The sequence below is a fragment of the Eptesicus fuscus genome, chromosome 6 (genome assembly GCF_027574615.1).
Source record: "Eptesicus fuscus isolate TK198812 chromosome 6, DD_ASM_mEF_20220401, whole genome shotgun sequence".
In the NCBI taxonomy this organism is placed as follows: Eukaryota; Metazoa; Chordata; class Mammalia; order Chiroptera; family Vespertilionidae; genus Eptesicus; species Eptesicus fuscus.
In genome coordinates, this window is record NC_072478.1 from 21,046,383 (window position 1) to 21,059,414 (window position 13,032).

The 13,032-nt window shown below is 46.1% G+C and overlaps 1 protein-coding gene across 1 annotated transcript; it reads left to right on the forward strand.

The window, feature by feature from the left end:
• Positions 1 to 474: 474 nt before the first annotated feature.
• On the forward strand, positions 475 to 11,605 carry CLEC17A (C-type lectin domain containing 17A). The gene is made up of 12 exons (XM_008157895.3): positions 475 to 517; positions 660 to 740; positions 2,896 to 2,928; positions 3,010 to 3,060; positions 3,143 to 3,181; positions 3,350 to 3,391; positions 3,959 to 4,168; positions 4,254 to 4,316; positions 6,039 to 6,134; positions 6,239 to 6,390; positions 8,529 to 8,638; positions 11,213 to 11,605. Exons 1-12 carry the CDS (start codon positions 475 to 477, stop codon positions 11,343 to 11,345), a joined length of 1,053 nt encoding a protein of 350 aa, XP_008156117.1. The 3' UTR covers positions 11,346 to 11,605.
• Positions 11,606 to 13,032: the final 1,427 nt, after the last annotated feature.

A 13,032-nucleotide genomic window follows, 5' to 3' on the forward strand; every position in this document is an offset into this window, starting at 1 on the left:
CTTTCACATCTTGTTACAGATGTTACAACCTCCAGGAGACCTTCCCTGATACCTCTCTACATTAGCCCCCATCCTATCGCATTACTATGTTTTATTAAAAAAATGTTTAGTCACAATGGGAAATAAAATAAAAACTATAGCATTTATTTCTATATTTCTTTACTGGTTTATTGTCTCTCCTGTCTTGATGGAAAGTTCCATGGAGGAAGGAGCTTGTCGATCTTTTCCACCCAGGACTTGGCACTCTGAAGGAACTCAAGTGAGAGGGCTGTTGTTTCTGTCACTTCTATGCATGAATTGATACTGGGGAGAAAGGTGTGTGTATGTGTGTGTGGTCTGGGGTAGTTCCCCTCAAGATGGATTTGCATGTACTTCTCTTAAAAAAGGGAACTGAGAAACCTGAGAAGGAAGGACAGGGGGCAGAGCTTGAAGGCTCTGGATGCACCTTCTCAGTCTCTTGTGTTAGCTATAGCCATGCATATCCTGTATCCTAACTCTGGGTGCCGGGACCTTCCAGGTACAGCCCTGATCAGACTTGGGTTGGAGGCCAGGGGTGGTCAGGACCCAGGTTACAGCCATTCCATACTGGGGCTGAAAACTTGGGCCTGAGGGACAGAGGTGGAAATTGGCTGGGTGCTCACTTACCTTTCCTCTGGAAGGGACCAGAGAGGATGACGATGATGATGCTGATGACTATGAGAACATGGCGCCATCCTACAAGGACCTTCCTCCCAAGCCAGGTAAGAGGATTTATCAGAAGCTAGGTGAAGAGATGTGTGGGCTGGACGGGGAGCTAGGTATCCAGGGGACACTAGCTGGGCTTTGTAGACACATGGTCAGCTTCCTGTGTATTCGGCCCATGCCGGGCACTCTGATGGTGGGAGTACTCATGCCTCTGCACTGCCCTTGATGATATCTCAGGCTGGTGGGGAAATCAGTTCTGGGAACAATCTCAGGTTAGCAGATATGAACGGGGATAAACCAGAGATTGGGGAAATCAGGAGAGAAATGGAGGGCTCAGCCTGCAATGGTAGGAAGATTGGGGGTCAGAAGAGAGGATGTTGGAGTAGGACTTACGGATGAGTAGGAGTTTGTTACGAAGAGAAGTCTAGAAGAGAACTGGTGGATGCAAAGACCCCAAGATATGAAAGCCAGTGTTTGAGAAACTGAGAGTGGACTGTTGGCTCCCCAACCTCCTAGCATTCACACCTAGGGTCAGATTTGCCTTCAGACTTGGGTGGTCCACACCTGGCTTGGGAATCAATAAGAGTCTGATAGCCGAAACCGGTTTGGCTCAGTGGATAGAGCGTCGGCCTGTGGACTCAAGGGTCCCAGGTTCGATTCCGGTCAAGGGCATGTACCTTGGTTGTGGGCACATCCCCAGTAGGGGGTGTGCAAGAGGCAGCTGATCGATGGTCCTCTCTCATTGATGTTTCTAACTCTCTATCCCTCTCTCTTCCTCTCTGTAAAAAATCAATAAAATATATTAAAAAAAATAAGAGTCTGATAAGTGGGTATAAAAGTGGAGGTTTTGGAAGTTTCCCTGAGTCAGCTCCCACCAGGGCCCCTGAGGGCTGACTGTGCTGCCTTGGTGTCCTTGGACAGGAGTAATTCCATGTGGGATGAGGCTCCATATTCTCCACTTCTGTGTCCAGACTGGGGCCAACTTGAGAGGCCTCAGGGCTCTGTGGGGCTCGGGGTGAGGTGGGAGGTAAACTGAACTCTGCTGTTTTGTTTTTAACATATTTGCCATTGATAGAATATTTTTAAAAATATTTTTTATTGATCTTTAGGAGAGCAGAAAGGAGAGGGAGAGAGAAACATCAATGTGAGAGGGAAACATCAACTGGCTGCCTCCTGTATGCCCCCACCAGGGATCGAGCCCATAACCTGGGCACATGCCCTGACCAGGAATCAAACCAGCAAACTTTTGGTGCACAGGACAATGCCCAACCAACTGAGTCACACCAGCCAGACTTGACTTTGCTGTTTGACTGCTTATCTTCAACTCCAACCTGGTCCTAACATGATTCTCAAACCCAGTCTTCAGGGTCATCCTTTCCCCCAATTTAGCCCCCTCCCCATCTCCAAGTGCAGCTATATCTCCATCTCCATCTCCATTTCTAAATACAATGCCATCACCATGCTCCAACACAACTACAACCCAACCTCAACTTCTTCCCTTTTTCCAAACCCATGTTCATCTCAGTTCAACTTCTTCCCCATCCTCCAACACAACTACGACCCCATTCTTCATCTCAACCATTTCCTGAATCACAGCCCTACTCCAATGCCCATCAGTATCCCTGACCCATCTTCAACCCAATCCTCATCTCAATCCAAATCCTCATGCCAACCCTAACCTTAACTTCATCCCCACCCCTAAACTTAACTGTGTCTTTAACTTAGGGTGACCAACTGTCCCAGTTTGCCCAGGGATGAAAGATTTCCTGGGATGTGGGACTTTCAGTTTTTTTTAAAAAATATATTTTATTGATTTTTTACAGAGAGGAAGGGAGAGGGATAGAGAGTTAGTAACATCGATGAGAGAGAAACATCCATCAGCTGCCTCCTGCACACTTCCTACTGAGTATGTGCCCGCAACCAAGGTACATGCCCTTTACTGGAATCGAACCTGGGACCCTTGAGTCCGCAGGTTGACGCTTTATCACTGAGCCAAACCGGTTGGGGCGGACTTTCAGTTTTAAAACTTGGAAAATCCTGGGTAATCCAGGATGGTTGGTCATTGATCTTAATCCTGTTCCTATCTCTAACCCCAATTTTATTCTCAAGCCCAATCCCATCCATTACAATCTCAATCTTGTTTTCACCACTTTTTCTGTGATCTCATTTTTATCCACAGGTCAACTCTAACTCTGAGCTTCTCTTTTTCAGGTTCAGTGGTTCCACCAAGGCCTCCAAAGGCAGGTGAGCTGGGCTCGGGGTACGGGAGACCCAGTGCTGGCTTTACACTGCTCTGGTCTTGAGCAACCTCTCCTTCCTCCTCAGGAATAAAAGCAGAAACTCACCCACTTTCCAGCAAGCCCCTGACAACCACAGGTGAGAATCTAGGGCTGCACCTTTGTGTTCACCTGGCTGACGATCTGCTCTATGTGATTATTATCTTTCTGATCCCCTCCAGGCCTGGACCTCACCCCTGTCACCAGCACATCTCAACTGGGTGAGCCATGGGAATGCCCTTCAAGAAGTCTGAGAGGGGACATGTGGAAGTCCTTCCTCCAGTCCTCCAATTCTGACCAGAAAGCAAATCACAGGGGGTAAAGGCTTATTGATCTTGGAAGACAGAATCAGCAACTTCTGAATAAAACTCTCTTCCCCCTTTCCCCAGGAATTTCTCTCGAGCTTCCTCCACTCCAGCCATCCCAAGCCAGTAAGTCAGTTTTCCATATGTTCTCCTATTTTTCCTCTCACAGTGGCCAAAGTATTTGAGTCAGACCTATAGTTCTGGAGTGAGACTATAGGGCACAGAAATATTTCCTCTCAAAAGATACTTCTCCCTGAGTCTATACTAGATCCCCAGGGGCTCAGGGTGTCTGCTGGGTACTCTTTGGGGTCCAGCTCCTGCTTGCATATAAGGTACAGGAAACATTCTCTGCTCCAGATGCAAGTGTCCACAGGCTTCCCTGAATGGAGAGCAGCTTGGGAAGGTGCTGCTAGAGAGCAGAAGACAATACATCATAGGGGTTAAGGGCAGAGCGGGGTCCAAGTCATGCATGACCTCTCAGTCTACTATGTGCAAAATGAGAATAATATATCTGTCATATGGGTGAGGATCCAGTAAGATAATAAGGCTGCAACAGGATGCTTGGCACACAATAAGTGTTCCATAAATGCTCTGGGTTTCTTCAGGGTTTGTTCTCCCTAACACTCTCTTGCTGGCCCCATCTGGTGATATAGTCATAACCATAGATCTCTGTCCCCTTGCTTTTTGAAAAAGGTTCAAGGATCCTTTCCCCACACTCTCAAGCACCAGTATTGGACTCTCTGTCCTCATTCTCACCCTCAGCAACTCCAGTGCCCTGGGTCAGTCAGAAATCTGGGGGTCCTGGGTGCTACCAGGAGGAGAGGTGGCTGGTTTTCCTGTGTCTTCTGGTGGTGGTGTCACTGTTCCTGGGCTGCACTGGTCTGGCTGTAACCCTGATTAAGTGTGAGTAGGGTGAGGATGGGGCATGTGGAGAGATTGGGGATGGGGTACAGGGCAACTTGGGCTCAAGCTGGACTTCTTCTTATAGACCAGGCGGTGGTGGAAGAACTGAAGATGTTAACCTTTCAGCAGATGGCGTGGCAAGCAAATGGTGAGTGTTTTCAATCATCCCTTCATGCCATGCATATTGAACATCAACATGATCCTCAAACCCAGCTCCACGACCAATCCCCAGCCCCATCTTTGCCACGGACTTCCCCAGGTACCAGGGTAGGGGTTGGGTGGGTAGGATGGTGAACTCATTAGACATAGTTCCTGTCCCTGTGGAGTGTGTGTGTGTGTGTGTGTGTGTGTGTGTATTTATACTTCTACTGACCAATATGGTGGTCATGAGTCACTGTGGCTGCTGAGCACTTGAAATGTGCTCATTCTGAACTGAGATGTGCTGTAAGTCTACAATGCACACTGATTTCAAAGCCTTGTTACAAAAAAGTAAAATATCTTAATAATAATAATCTTTAATATTGATTACACATTGAAATGATAATATTTTGGATAGGTTGGGATAAATAAGAGTAGCATTCAAAGTAATTTTATCTGTTTCTTTTGACTTTAAAAACGTGGCTCCTAGAAAATTTAAAATTACCCATGTGGCTCACATTTTGTTTCTGTTGTATAGTACAGGCATAAACAGCCATTTACCAAATTATCACCTACATGAGTATAAAATTTCAAACTTTGATGAATAGTCTAAAGGAAGAGGAAGTTGATTCTATGAAAAAGTCTAACAAGGGGTCTTGACCTTATCTTTGGGAGGATCATACAGGGTTTCCCTAGGGAATGGTATTGGCGCTGTGTGAAGGAAGAGAGGGAATTAACCAGGTGAGGGGTTGAGAGTCTTAGGCATGTGCAAAGACTGTGGTAGGAGGCAACACTATTTAAATACAAGGGAGGAGGATGGTGTATTTGGAAGGTGAGAGTTGATAATAACTTGGATGAGGGTTGTGGCTGTGGGGATGGAGAGAACTGTGTGAAGTAGAAAGATTTCGGAGATAAAATTCACCAGATCTGGGGATGGATTGATTTGGAATGATAATGAGAGAGAGGGAAGGGTGTCAAGGATAACATGTGTCATATATCTTTATCCCTATCTCTATCTCTTTATCTTTCTATATCTACATATCTTATATTTCTGGCTTGTCTAACTAAAGGACCATCTACTGATGACCCTGGAGAGTGTTGGAAGAGGGCAAGTTTGTGTGGGAGCAGTGGAAATACACACACTAGTTGTAGAAGAATTTTCTGGGCTGGCATGGTCTTCATGATTGCTGAAGTCTTCAAATTGCTGCATTCCACACTCCCTCACCCCAAACCTCAGAGCAAGCCACTCTACCCCTCAAGAACCATCAATGGCTTCTTACTGCCCAGAATCCAATATGAAATCCTTGACTGACATTCAACAGACAGGACATTGGCCCTCATCCTACTTTGAGCTCAAGCTCCTTTGAGGTTCCCTTGAGTTCTACTGCACCTGCTTTCCCCGACATACTTGCCTCTCTGTCTTTGCTTCCAAGGTGCCTGCTGTGCCCACCCCTTCACTGAATTAGTGTCTTCCTTCAAAACTCACCTTTTCCAGGAAACCCACCATCCCCATCTTCCCCAAACTCCAGAGAATTAACCCCTCCTCTGAGCCACTCTAGGACTCCTCCTAGGCACTGAGCATGTTGGTTTTGAATTGTACTACCACCGACAAGAATGTGGGTGCAGTGGGGAGCACAGCTTGTGTGCTCTCTGCCGTGTCTGCAGTCAGTGGTGGGTGAGTGGGTAGATGGGGGTTTGAGTCTCTAACCTTCCAGTCCCTCCCTGCTGACAGTGACGGGCATGTCCGGGCTTGCTGGCCTGAAGAAGGACATTGACCGAGTAAGAGGTGACACCAACCAGTCTCTGATGGAACTTCGGGGCTTATTAGGTGAGTGGGGCTTGGGGAACTGTCCTGAGATGGGGGCATGGCAGAGCCGGTGTATTGCACCAATCCATGGGAAGGATTCTCATTGCAGTCTATCCTGTTTCCAGGCTGTGCCAGGGTCACCTGCCCTGAGGGCTGGCTCCCTTTCGAGGGCAAGTGTTACTACTTCTCCCCAAACACCAAGCCATGGGATGAAGCCCGAAAGTTCTGCCAAGAGAATTACTCCCACTTGGTCATCATCAGTAGCATCGATGAGCAGGTGAGCTGCCCCTGCAAGCCCCCGGGAATCAGCAGGGCCAGCCTGCTCCTCTCCCAGACTTACACCTCCTTCCCTGGCCTGGATGGGAAGAAATTGGAATTGCTTTTGAGCCACCGAAACTTTTATTTATGTATTAAAAAGAATCCTTATTGTTGAACGTATCGCATATGTCCCCCTTTTGAAACTTTTAATAGCAAGCTTTTCTGACATGATATCATGCAGGGGTTAAGAGGGTACGCTCTGCCTGAGTTCAAATCCTGGCTGTGTTTACTTATTCTCGAAGGTCTCAGTTTCCTAACCTTAGGCAACAACACGTCCTATTCTCCAGATGGTATCCCAAACAAAACTGATGCCAAAAGAGAAATCCATGGTGAAGGTCAACATCTTATTTTATTTTAAAAAAGATTTTAAAATTGATTTTTAGAGAAAGAGTAAGAGAGAGAGGGAGAGAGAGAAACACTGCTTGCTGCCTCCTGCACGGCCCCTCTTGGGAATCAAGCCCACAATCTGGGCTTGTGCCCTGACCAGCAATCAAACAAGTGACCTCTCTGTGCTTGGGACGATGCTCAACCAACTGAGCCAGACTGGCCAGGGCGGCACTGTTCTATTTTGATAGGCCAAGCAACACTTTTGTCTTTCTGGTTTCCTGACACCTCTCTGGGGCTTTACCTAGGGACAAGGGTCCAGGTGCCCTCCACTTTTTAGAGTCTCCAAACCCAAGTTTTGGCCATCCCTGCAGACTCACTGGGGATGAATGTAGAGCCCCTCTCTCTGGCACCCATCATATCTATGTATTTACAACTATTTTTCCTTTTGTATTCTCTCCTCTCCAACTTTTAGGGAACCTTAGTACTGTAATAAGATTGGGTGAGTGAGTATGGTTTGCCTATAGCAAAACACACAGATCCTAAATGTACTTTCTGTTTTGACATATGCATACACCCATGTGCCTGTCCACCCAGTCAGGACTTAGAACATTTTCACTGCCTCAGTGAGTTTCCTCATGGTCCTTTCCCACTCATCTCCCCGCTCCCACCAGGCAACCACTGATCTGGTGATCTGTTTTCTCTCATTATAGATCAGTTTGCCATGAGAGGAGGTGTTTTTTTTTTTTTTTAATCATCACCTGAGGATATTTTTCCATTGATTTTGAGAGAGAGAGAGAGAGAGAGAGAGAGAGAGAGAGAGAGAGAGAGAGAGAAACATCTATGTGAACAATGATCGGTTGCCTCAAGCATGTACCCTAATTGAGCCTGCAACCAAGGTACATGCCCTAGACCGGAATCGAACCCAGGACCCTTCAGTCCATGGGCCAACGCTCTATCCACAGAGCCAAACTGGCTAGGGTGAGAGGAGTTGTTTTTGATCATGATATTTTCTTCCTAATCTTTTGTCTTTGGCCCAAGTCCTTTCTTTTCTCCCAAAGGCTTGGGCTTTTGAAATACAAGAAGGCAGGAAGCCCCATTCCTCTCCTTTCCTCCCCCCTCGCGTTCTTTTTCTGAAGCAATGAGTTCCTTTTCTGCCCGAATGCAGATCAGGACTGCAGGGTGGGGTGAAAGCACCAGGGAAGCCAAGACATCGGTTATTATTAAAGTGGCCCTTATCTATAATAATAAAAGCATAATATGCTAATTAGACATTCTTCCGGACCACCTTCCGGACGAAAGCCGGGGCTGCGAGGGGAGTCTGGGTCCCGGGTGACAGAGGGAAGCTGGTGCCAGCAGCCGGGAGAAGGAAGGCCTATTCTTGCACGAATTTTGTGCACCGAGCCTCTAGTATGTTACAATACTAAATGCGAAGATGTCACAGTACTGACTGTGTGTCAGACACGGTTTTGAGCACTTTATGCTATTAACACATTTAATTCCCACAACCCTCGGAGGCAGTAGTTACTATTATTCCATTTTACAGATGAGGAAACAGACTCAGAGCAGTTCACTGGTCGTGTGAGAAAGTAGCATACTTATTCCCACCCCGCATGCTCAAGGAGGAGGAAGCTGTTGATCTTGCTCTGGATGCCACAGGGTGTGGGAGGGACTTTGGGGGTGGCATTTAAAAGCCCTAAAGGAGGGAGGGAAGACCCTTATCCTGAGGGTTGTGTAGAAGAATTGATGGCTGAATGGAGTTTGTACTCGCAGAACTTTGTGGTCAAGGCTCACCGCTCTCCACGGGTGCACTGGCTGGGGCTGAGCGACAGGGAACACGAAGGGGACTGGAAGTGGCTGGATGGGTCGCCTGTCACTTTGAGGCAAGTATCTAGAGTTCTTGGGCTCTCTGCTCGTTGTGGGCCCTTGTTCAGTCCAAGCCAGCAGATTCTCTAGAATCCCAGGCTGGACTAGACAGGAGAGGCAAAGGGTGCTTTTATTGTGATAGGGGTTCTGGTCCTTGTACCTCTTTAATTTTCCTCCATTGCAATAATCTCCACCTTTTAACACAACTGCTCAAATATATCCAGTCCCCAGGCTGATGGTTGGGGGGTGGCGGGGGCGGGGGGAAGAAAGATGGAGTGGCTATAGGACAAGAGGAAGAGGATTAGCAGGATCTCATTCTTTTTACACTCTACAGATACTAACCCATTTATTTAATCTTTGTAAGGAAAGTCGTATTATCATCTTCATTTTAGAGATGAGGAAACTGAGGCACAGAAAGGTTAAGCAACCTGCCCAAGGTTAGACAGCGGGCAGGTGGCAGTGCCAACCAACCTGGCTCCAAAGCCCATACTCTTAGCCACTAGACTTTACTTTCTAAAGGAGTGTATGTATTTGTATTTTAAATAAATATTAACAAATTGTTCCCCATACCGATTATACCAATTTATTCTCTCAGCAGTTTGACTATAGTGTTTTTGACCCACATGTTCATCAAACTTTTGAAATTTTGTTGGTTTGATTACAGATGAAATATGGAATCCCAATGTAGTATTAGTTTGCATTTCTCTTATAATGACACAACACATATGTTTAATAGCCATAAGTATTAACATTTCTGTGAATGATCTATTTATATCTTTTGTGTGTTTTTTTAATGTTGGGATTTTGGTCATTTTCCTATTGATTTCTAGGAGCTCTTTATATATTATATATATATTAGTGTTTTTCCTGGGGATTTCATTTTTTAAAATAAGTTTTTATTGATTTTGAGAGAGAGAGGAAGGGAGAGGGAGATAGAAACATCAATCGGCTGCCTCCTGCATGCCCCCTACTGGGGACTGAGCCTGAAGCGTGGGCTTGTACCCTGACCTCTTGGTGCATGGTCGACGCTCAATCACTGAGCTACGCCGGCTGGGCTGGGGGTCTCATTTTTTATTAAAGATTCTTGGAAGGAGGCACAGCTCTCTAAATAGAGATGGCATGGCATGACATGGCAATGTGGGTGCCCAGCTCAGATCCCTGTATGCCATCAGGGGGCATTGGTAGCTACACGGTCACAGTTATGCTTTCTCCAGATAGTTGTCCTCAGCTGAATGGAAGCCTGCTCACCTATTCCGACTGGAGTCAGTCCACAGCCAATGACTGGCTAAGAGAAGGCTGGACACCTTGTCTCAACTTGGGGTAACTCTGTGATGCTATTCACTCTCCAGAGCTCCCTGTGGGATAAGGCGAGGCTAGATTCAGCTGAATTCACATCCTTGCTCACTTCTACCACCTACCCCATCCTGCTTCTCTCACTCCCTCTCTCCTGGGTGTCCTTTAATAAGTCATGTGCACCTGAATCACCAAATAAAGATCTGCTGTGACCTAAGACATTACAATACCTGGGAGGTTGGGAGAATTAGGGTGGAAAGGCAGTGTTCTTTGGAAAAGGAGGCAGATACTGACCAGATGCAGGGAACAGATTCAAGAGGGAAGAGATTGGCCTGGTGAACAGGGAGGTGGGGCTGAGCTAGGACAGGCAAGTTGGGGCGAAGGGGATGATGCAGCATCTTCAGGTAATTCTGAGAGGCTGAAGAAGTGATTCAGATAGAATAAAGAGCCTTGCACCACGAAGGCCTTTCTCCCGAATATATTTTAAAAAACCAATAGATTTAATTATTTTTTCTTTTAAAGCCCTGACCAGTTTGGCTTAGTGGATAGAGCGTTGGCCTGCGGACTGAAGGGTCCCAGGTTTGATTCCTGTCAAGGGCATGTACCTTGGTTGTGGGCACATCCCCAGTAGGAGGTGGGCAGGAGGCAGCTGATCAATGTTTCTCTCTCAATGATGTTTCTAACTCTCTATCCTTCTCCCTTCCTCTCGGTAAAAAATCAATAAAATATATATAAAAAAATGCTCACCGAGGATATTTCCCCCCCCTCCCATTTATTTCTAGAGAGAGAGTGGAAAGGAGGGAGGAGGGGGAGAGAGAGAGAGAAACATTGAAGTGAGAGAGACACATCAATTGATTGTCTCCCACACATGCCCTTACTGGGGCTGGGGAAGCTTCAACAGACGTATGTGCCCTTGCCTGTGAATTGAACCCGGGACCCTTTGGTCTGAGGGCTGACACTCTAACCATTGAGAAAAACTTAATTATTTTTGAATTTATAGAAAAATTGGGCTGTTTAGCCCAATTTTTCTCTCTCTCTATATACTCTCCCACGCACAGCTTCTACTATTATTAACATCTTGCATTAGAGTTGTACTTTTGTTGAAACTGATGAACCAATATGGACACATTATTATTAACTAAAATCCATACTTTACGTTTGGGTTCACTTCAAGTGTTGTATGGGTTTTGACAAATGCATAATCTCAATGTCATGTAGACTAGTATTGCCACTGTCCTGAAAAATACCCTGTGCTCCACCTATTCACCCCTCCCACACCCACTTTTTCTTCTCTCCAGCTTCTGGGAACCAGAGGAACCTAACAACATGAATAATGAGGACTGTGTCAGCATGAACAAACATGGCAGCTGGAATGACCTCTCCTGCAACAAAGCTACGTATTGGATTTGTGAGCGGAAATGCTCCTGTTGAACCCCAGGGATGAGACTGGGTGGGGGTCCACATCTGAGCGCCCCTTGACTCTTGGAGATGAGAAGTTCCTGCCCTTCCTGCCTCTCTAGGAACTGATTTGGATGCACCCAAGGCGAACCAGCAGCTTGGATGTAGCAAGTTCCCTGGGGTGTAAGACAGACAATTTCTAGGGTGAGGACTCAGGGGCTTGATCAATTGGATGGAGTCTGAGTGTGTTCAGACTACTATAACAGAATACCACAGACTGGATGGCTTATAAACAACAGAAATTTATTTTTCAAAATGCTGCAAGCTTGGAAGCCCAAGATCAAGGTGCAGGGAGATTCAGTGTTTGGTGTAGGAAGGCCTATTTCCTGGTTCATAGATGCCACCTTCTTCTTCTTTCTTTTTTTAATAATATATTTTATTGATTTTTTACAGAGCGGAAGGGAGAGGGATAGAGAGTTAGAAACATCGATGAGAGAGAAACATCGATCAGCTGCCTCCTGCACACCTCCTACTGTGGATGTGCCCGCAACCAAGGTACATGCTCTTGACCGGAATCAAACCTGGGACCTTTCAGTCCCCAGGCCGACGCTCTATCCACTGAGCCAAACCGGTTAGGGCGATGCTACCTTCTTGCCGTAGAATGGACAAGGGAATTCTCTGGAGTTTCTTTTATAAGAGCATTAATCACATTCAGGAGGACTCTACCCTCATGACCTAATCACCTCCCAAAGGCCCAACTCTGAATGCCATCAAATTGGGGATTGGATTTTAACATGTGATATTTTGGGGTCACACACATTCAGTTCACAGCTGATGATGAGTTGGAGTGATGGTCTCCCAGTTCTGGGATCTGGAGGAAACTCACCAAGTCCTTGATCACAGAACTTAGGAAGCGATGCTTGCCCTTGGGGCTCTGGGACTGACATTGATTGACTAGAGCTGAAAATACTTTCGGTCCTCTGAACCATGATGCACTGGGGCTGGACTCCCTTACTGCCTACCAGATGTGGATAAGCTACTGGCAAGCAGATGGGGCAAGATTCTTCTTGACAAGCAATTTTCTCAATGTCCCAGGTGAGGTTTGACCAAGCTAGGTGGTGGACTCAGATTTGGCCCATGGAACTGCTGGCTAGCTGAAAGGCAAGACTCTCCACTCAGTGTGGCCAAGCCAGGCCATGACGTGGTCAGATCCTCAGGACAGCAATGGAGATACCTATCCACATGTGCCTTTGAACTATTTGTAGTTTGTAAAGGTCTTTGATGAACTATTTCACTTTACTGCCAAGTGGACATTCTGGGGCTATTAGCTCTTGCAATGTTAGAGCTTCTCAAAATGCCAGTTCATTGTGTGTTCCTTGTCTCCTGTGCTAAATTTCTGGGGCTGCCACAATAAAGTACCACAGGTTTAAACAACAAAAATATATTGTCTCATAGTTCTGGAGAATGGAAGTGCAAAATCAAGGTGTTGGCGTGGTTGGTTTTCTGTAAGACTTGTTTCCTTGGCTTACAGATGGCTGTCTTCTCTCTGTGTGTTCACATAGTCTTCCCTTTGTGTACATCTGTGTCCTAATCTTTTCTTTTCTTTTTTTTTATTTTATTTTATTTTTTTATTTTAATTTTTAAAAAAATATATTTTATTGATTTTTACAGAGCGGAAGAGAGAGGGATAGAGAGTTAGAAACATCGATGAGAGAGAATC

Bases quoted from the DNA above. Each gene is read 5' to 3' on its own strand.
- CLEC17A (XM_008157895.3), top strand. From the start codon at position 475: ATGCATATCCTGTATCCTAACTCTGGGTGCCGGGACCTTCCAG. The intron at 4,169-4,253 runs GTGAGTAGGGTG...TTCTTCTTATAG, and splicing joins GGCTGTAACCCTGATTAAGT to ACCAGGCGGTGGTGGAAGAA. The intron at 6,135-6,238 runs GTGAGTGGGGCT...TCCTGTTTCCAG, and splicing joins GGAACTTCGGGGCTTATTAG to GCTGTGCCAGGGTCACCTGC.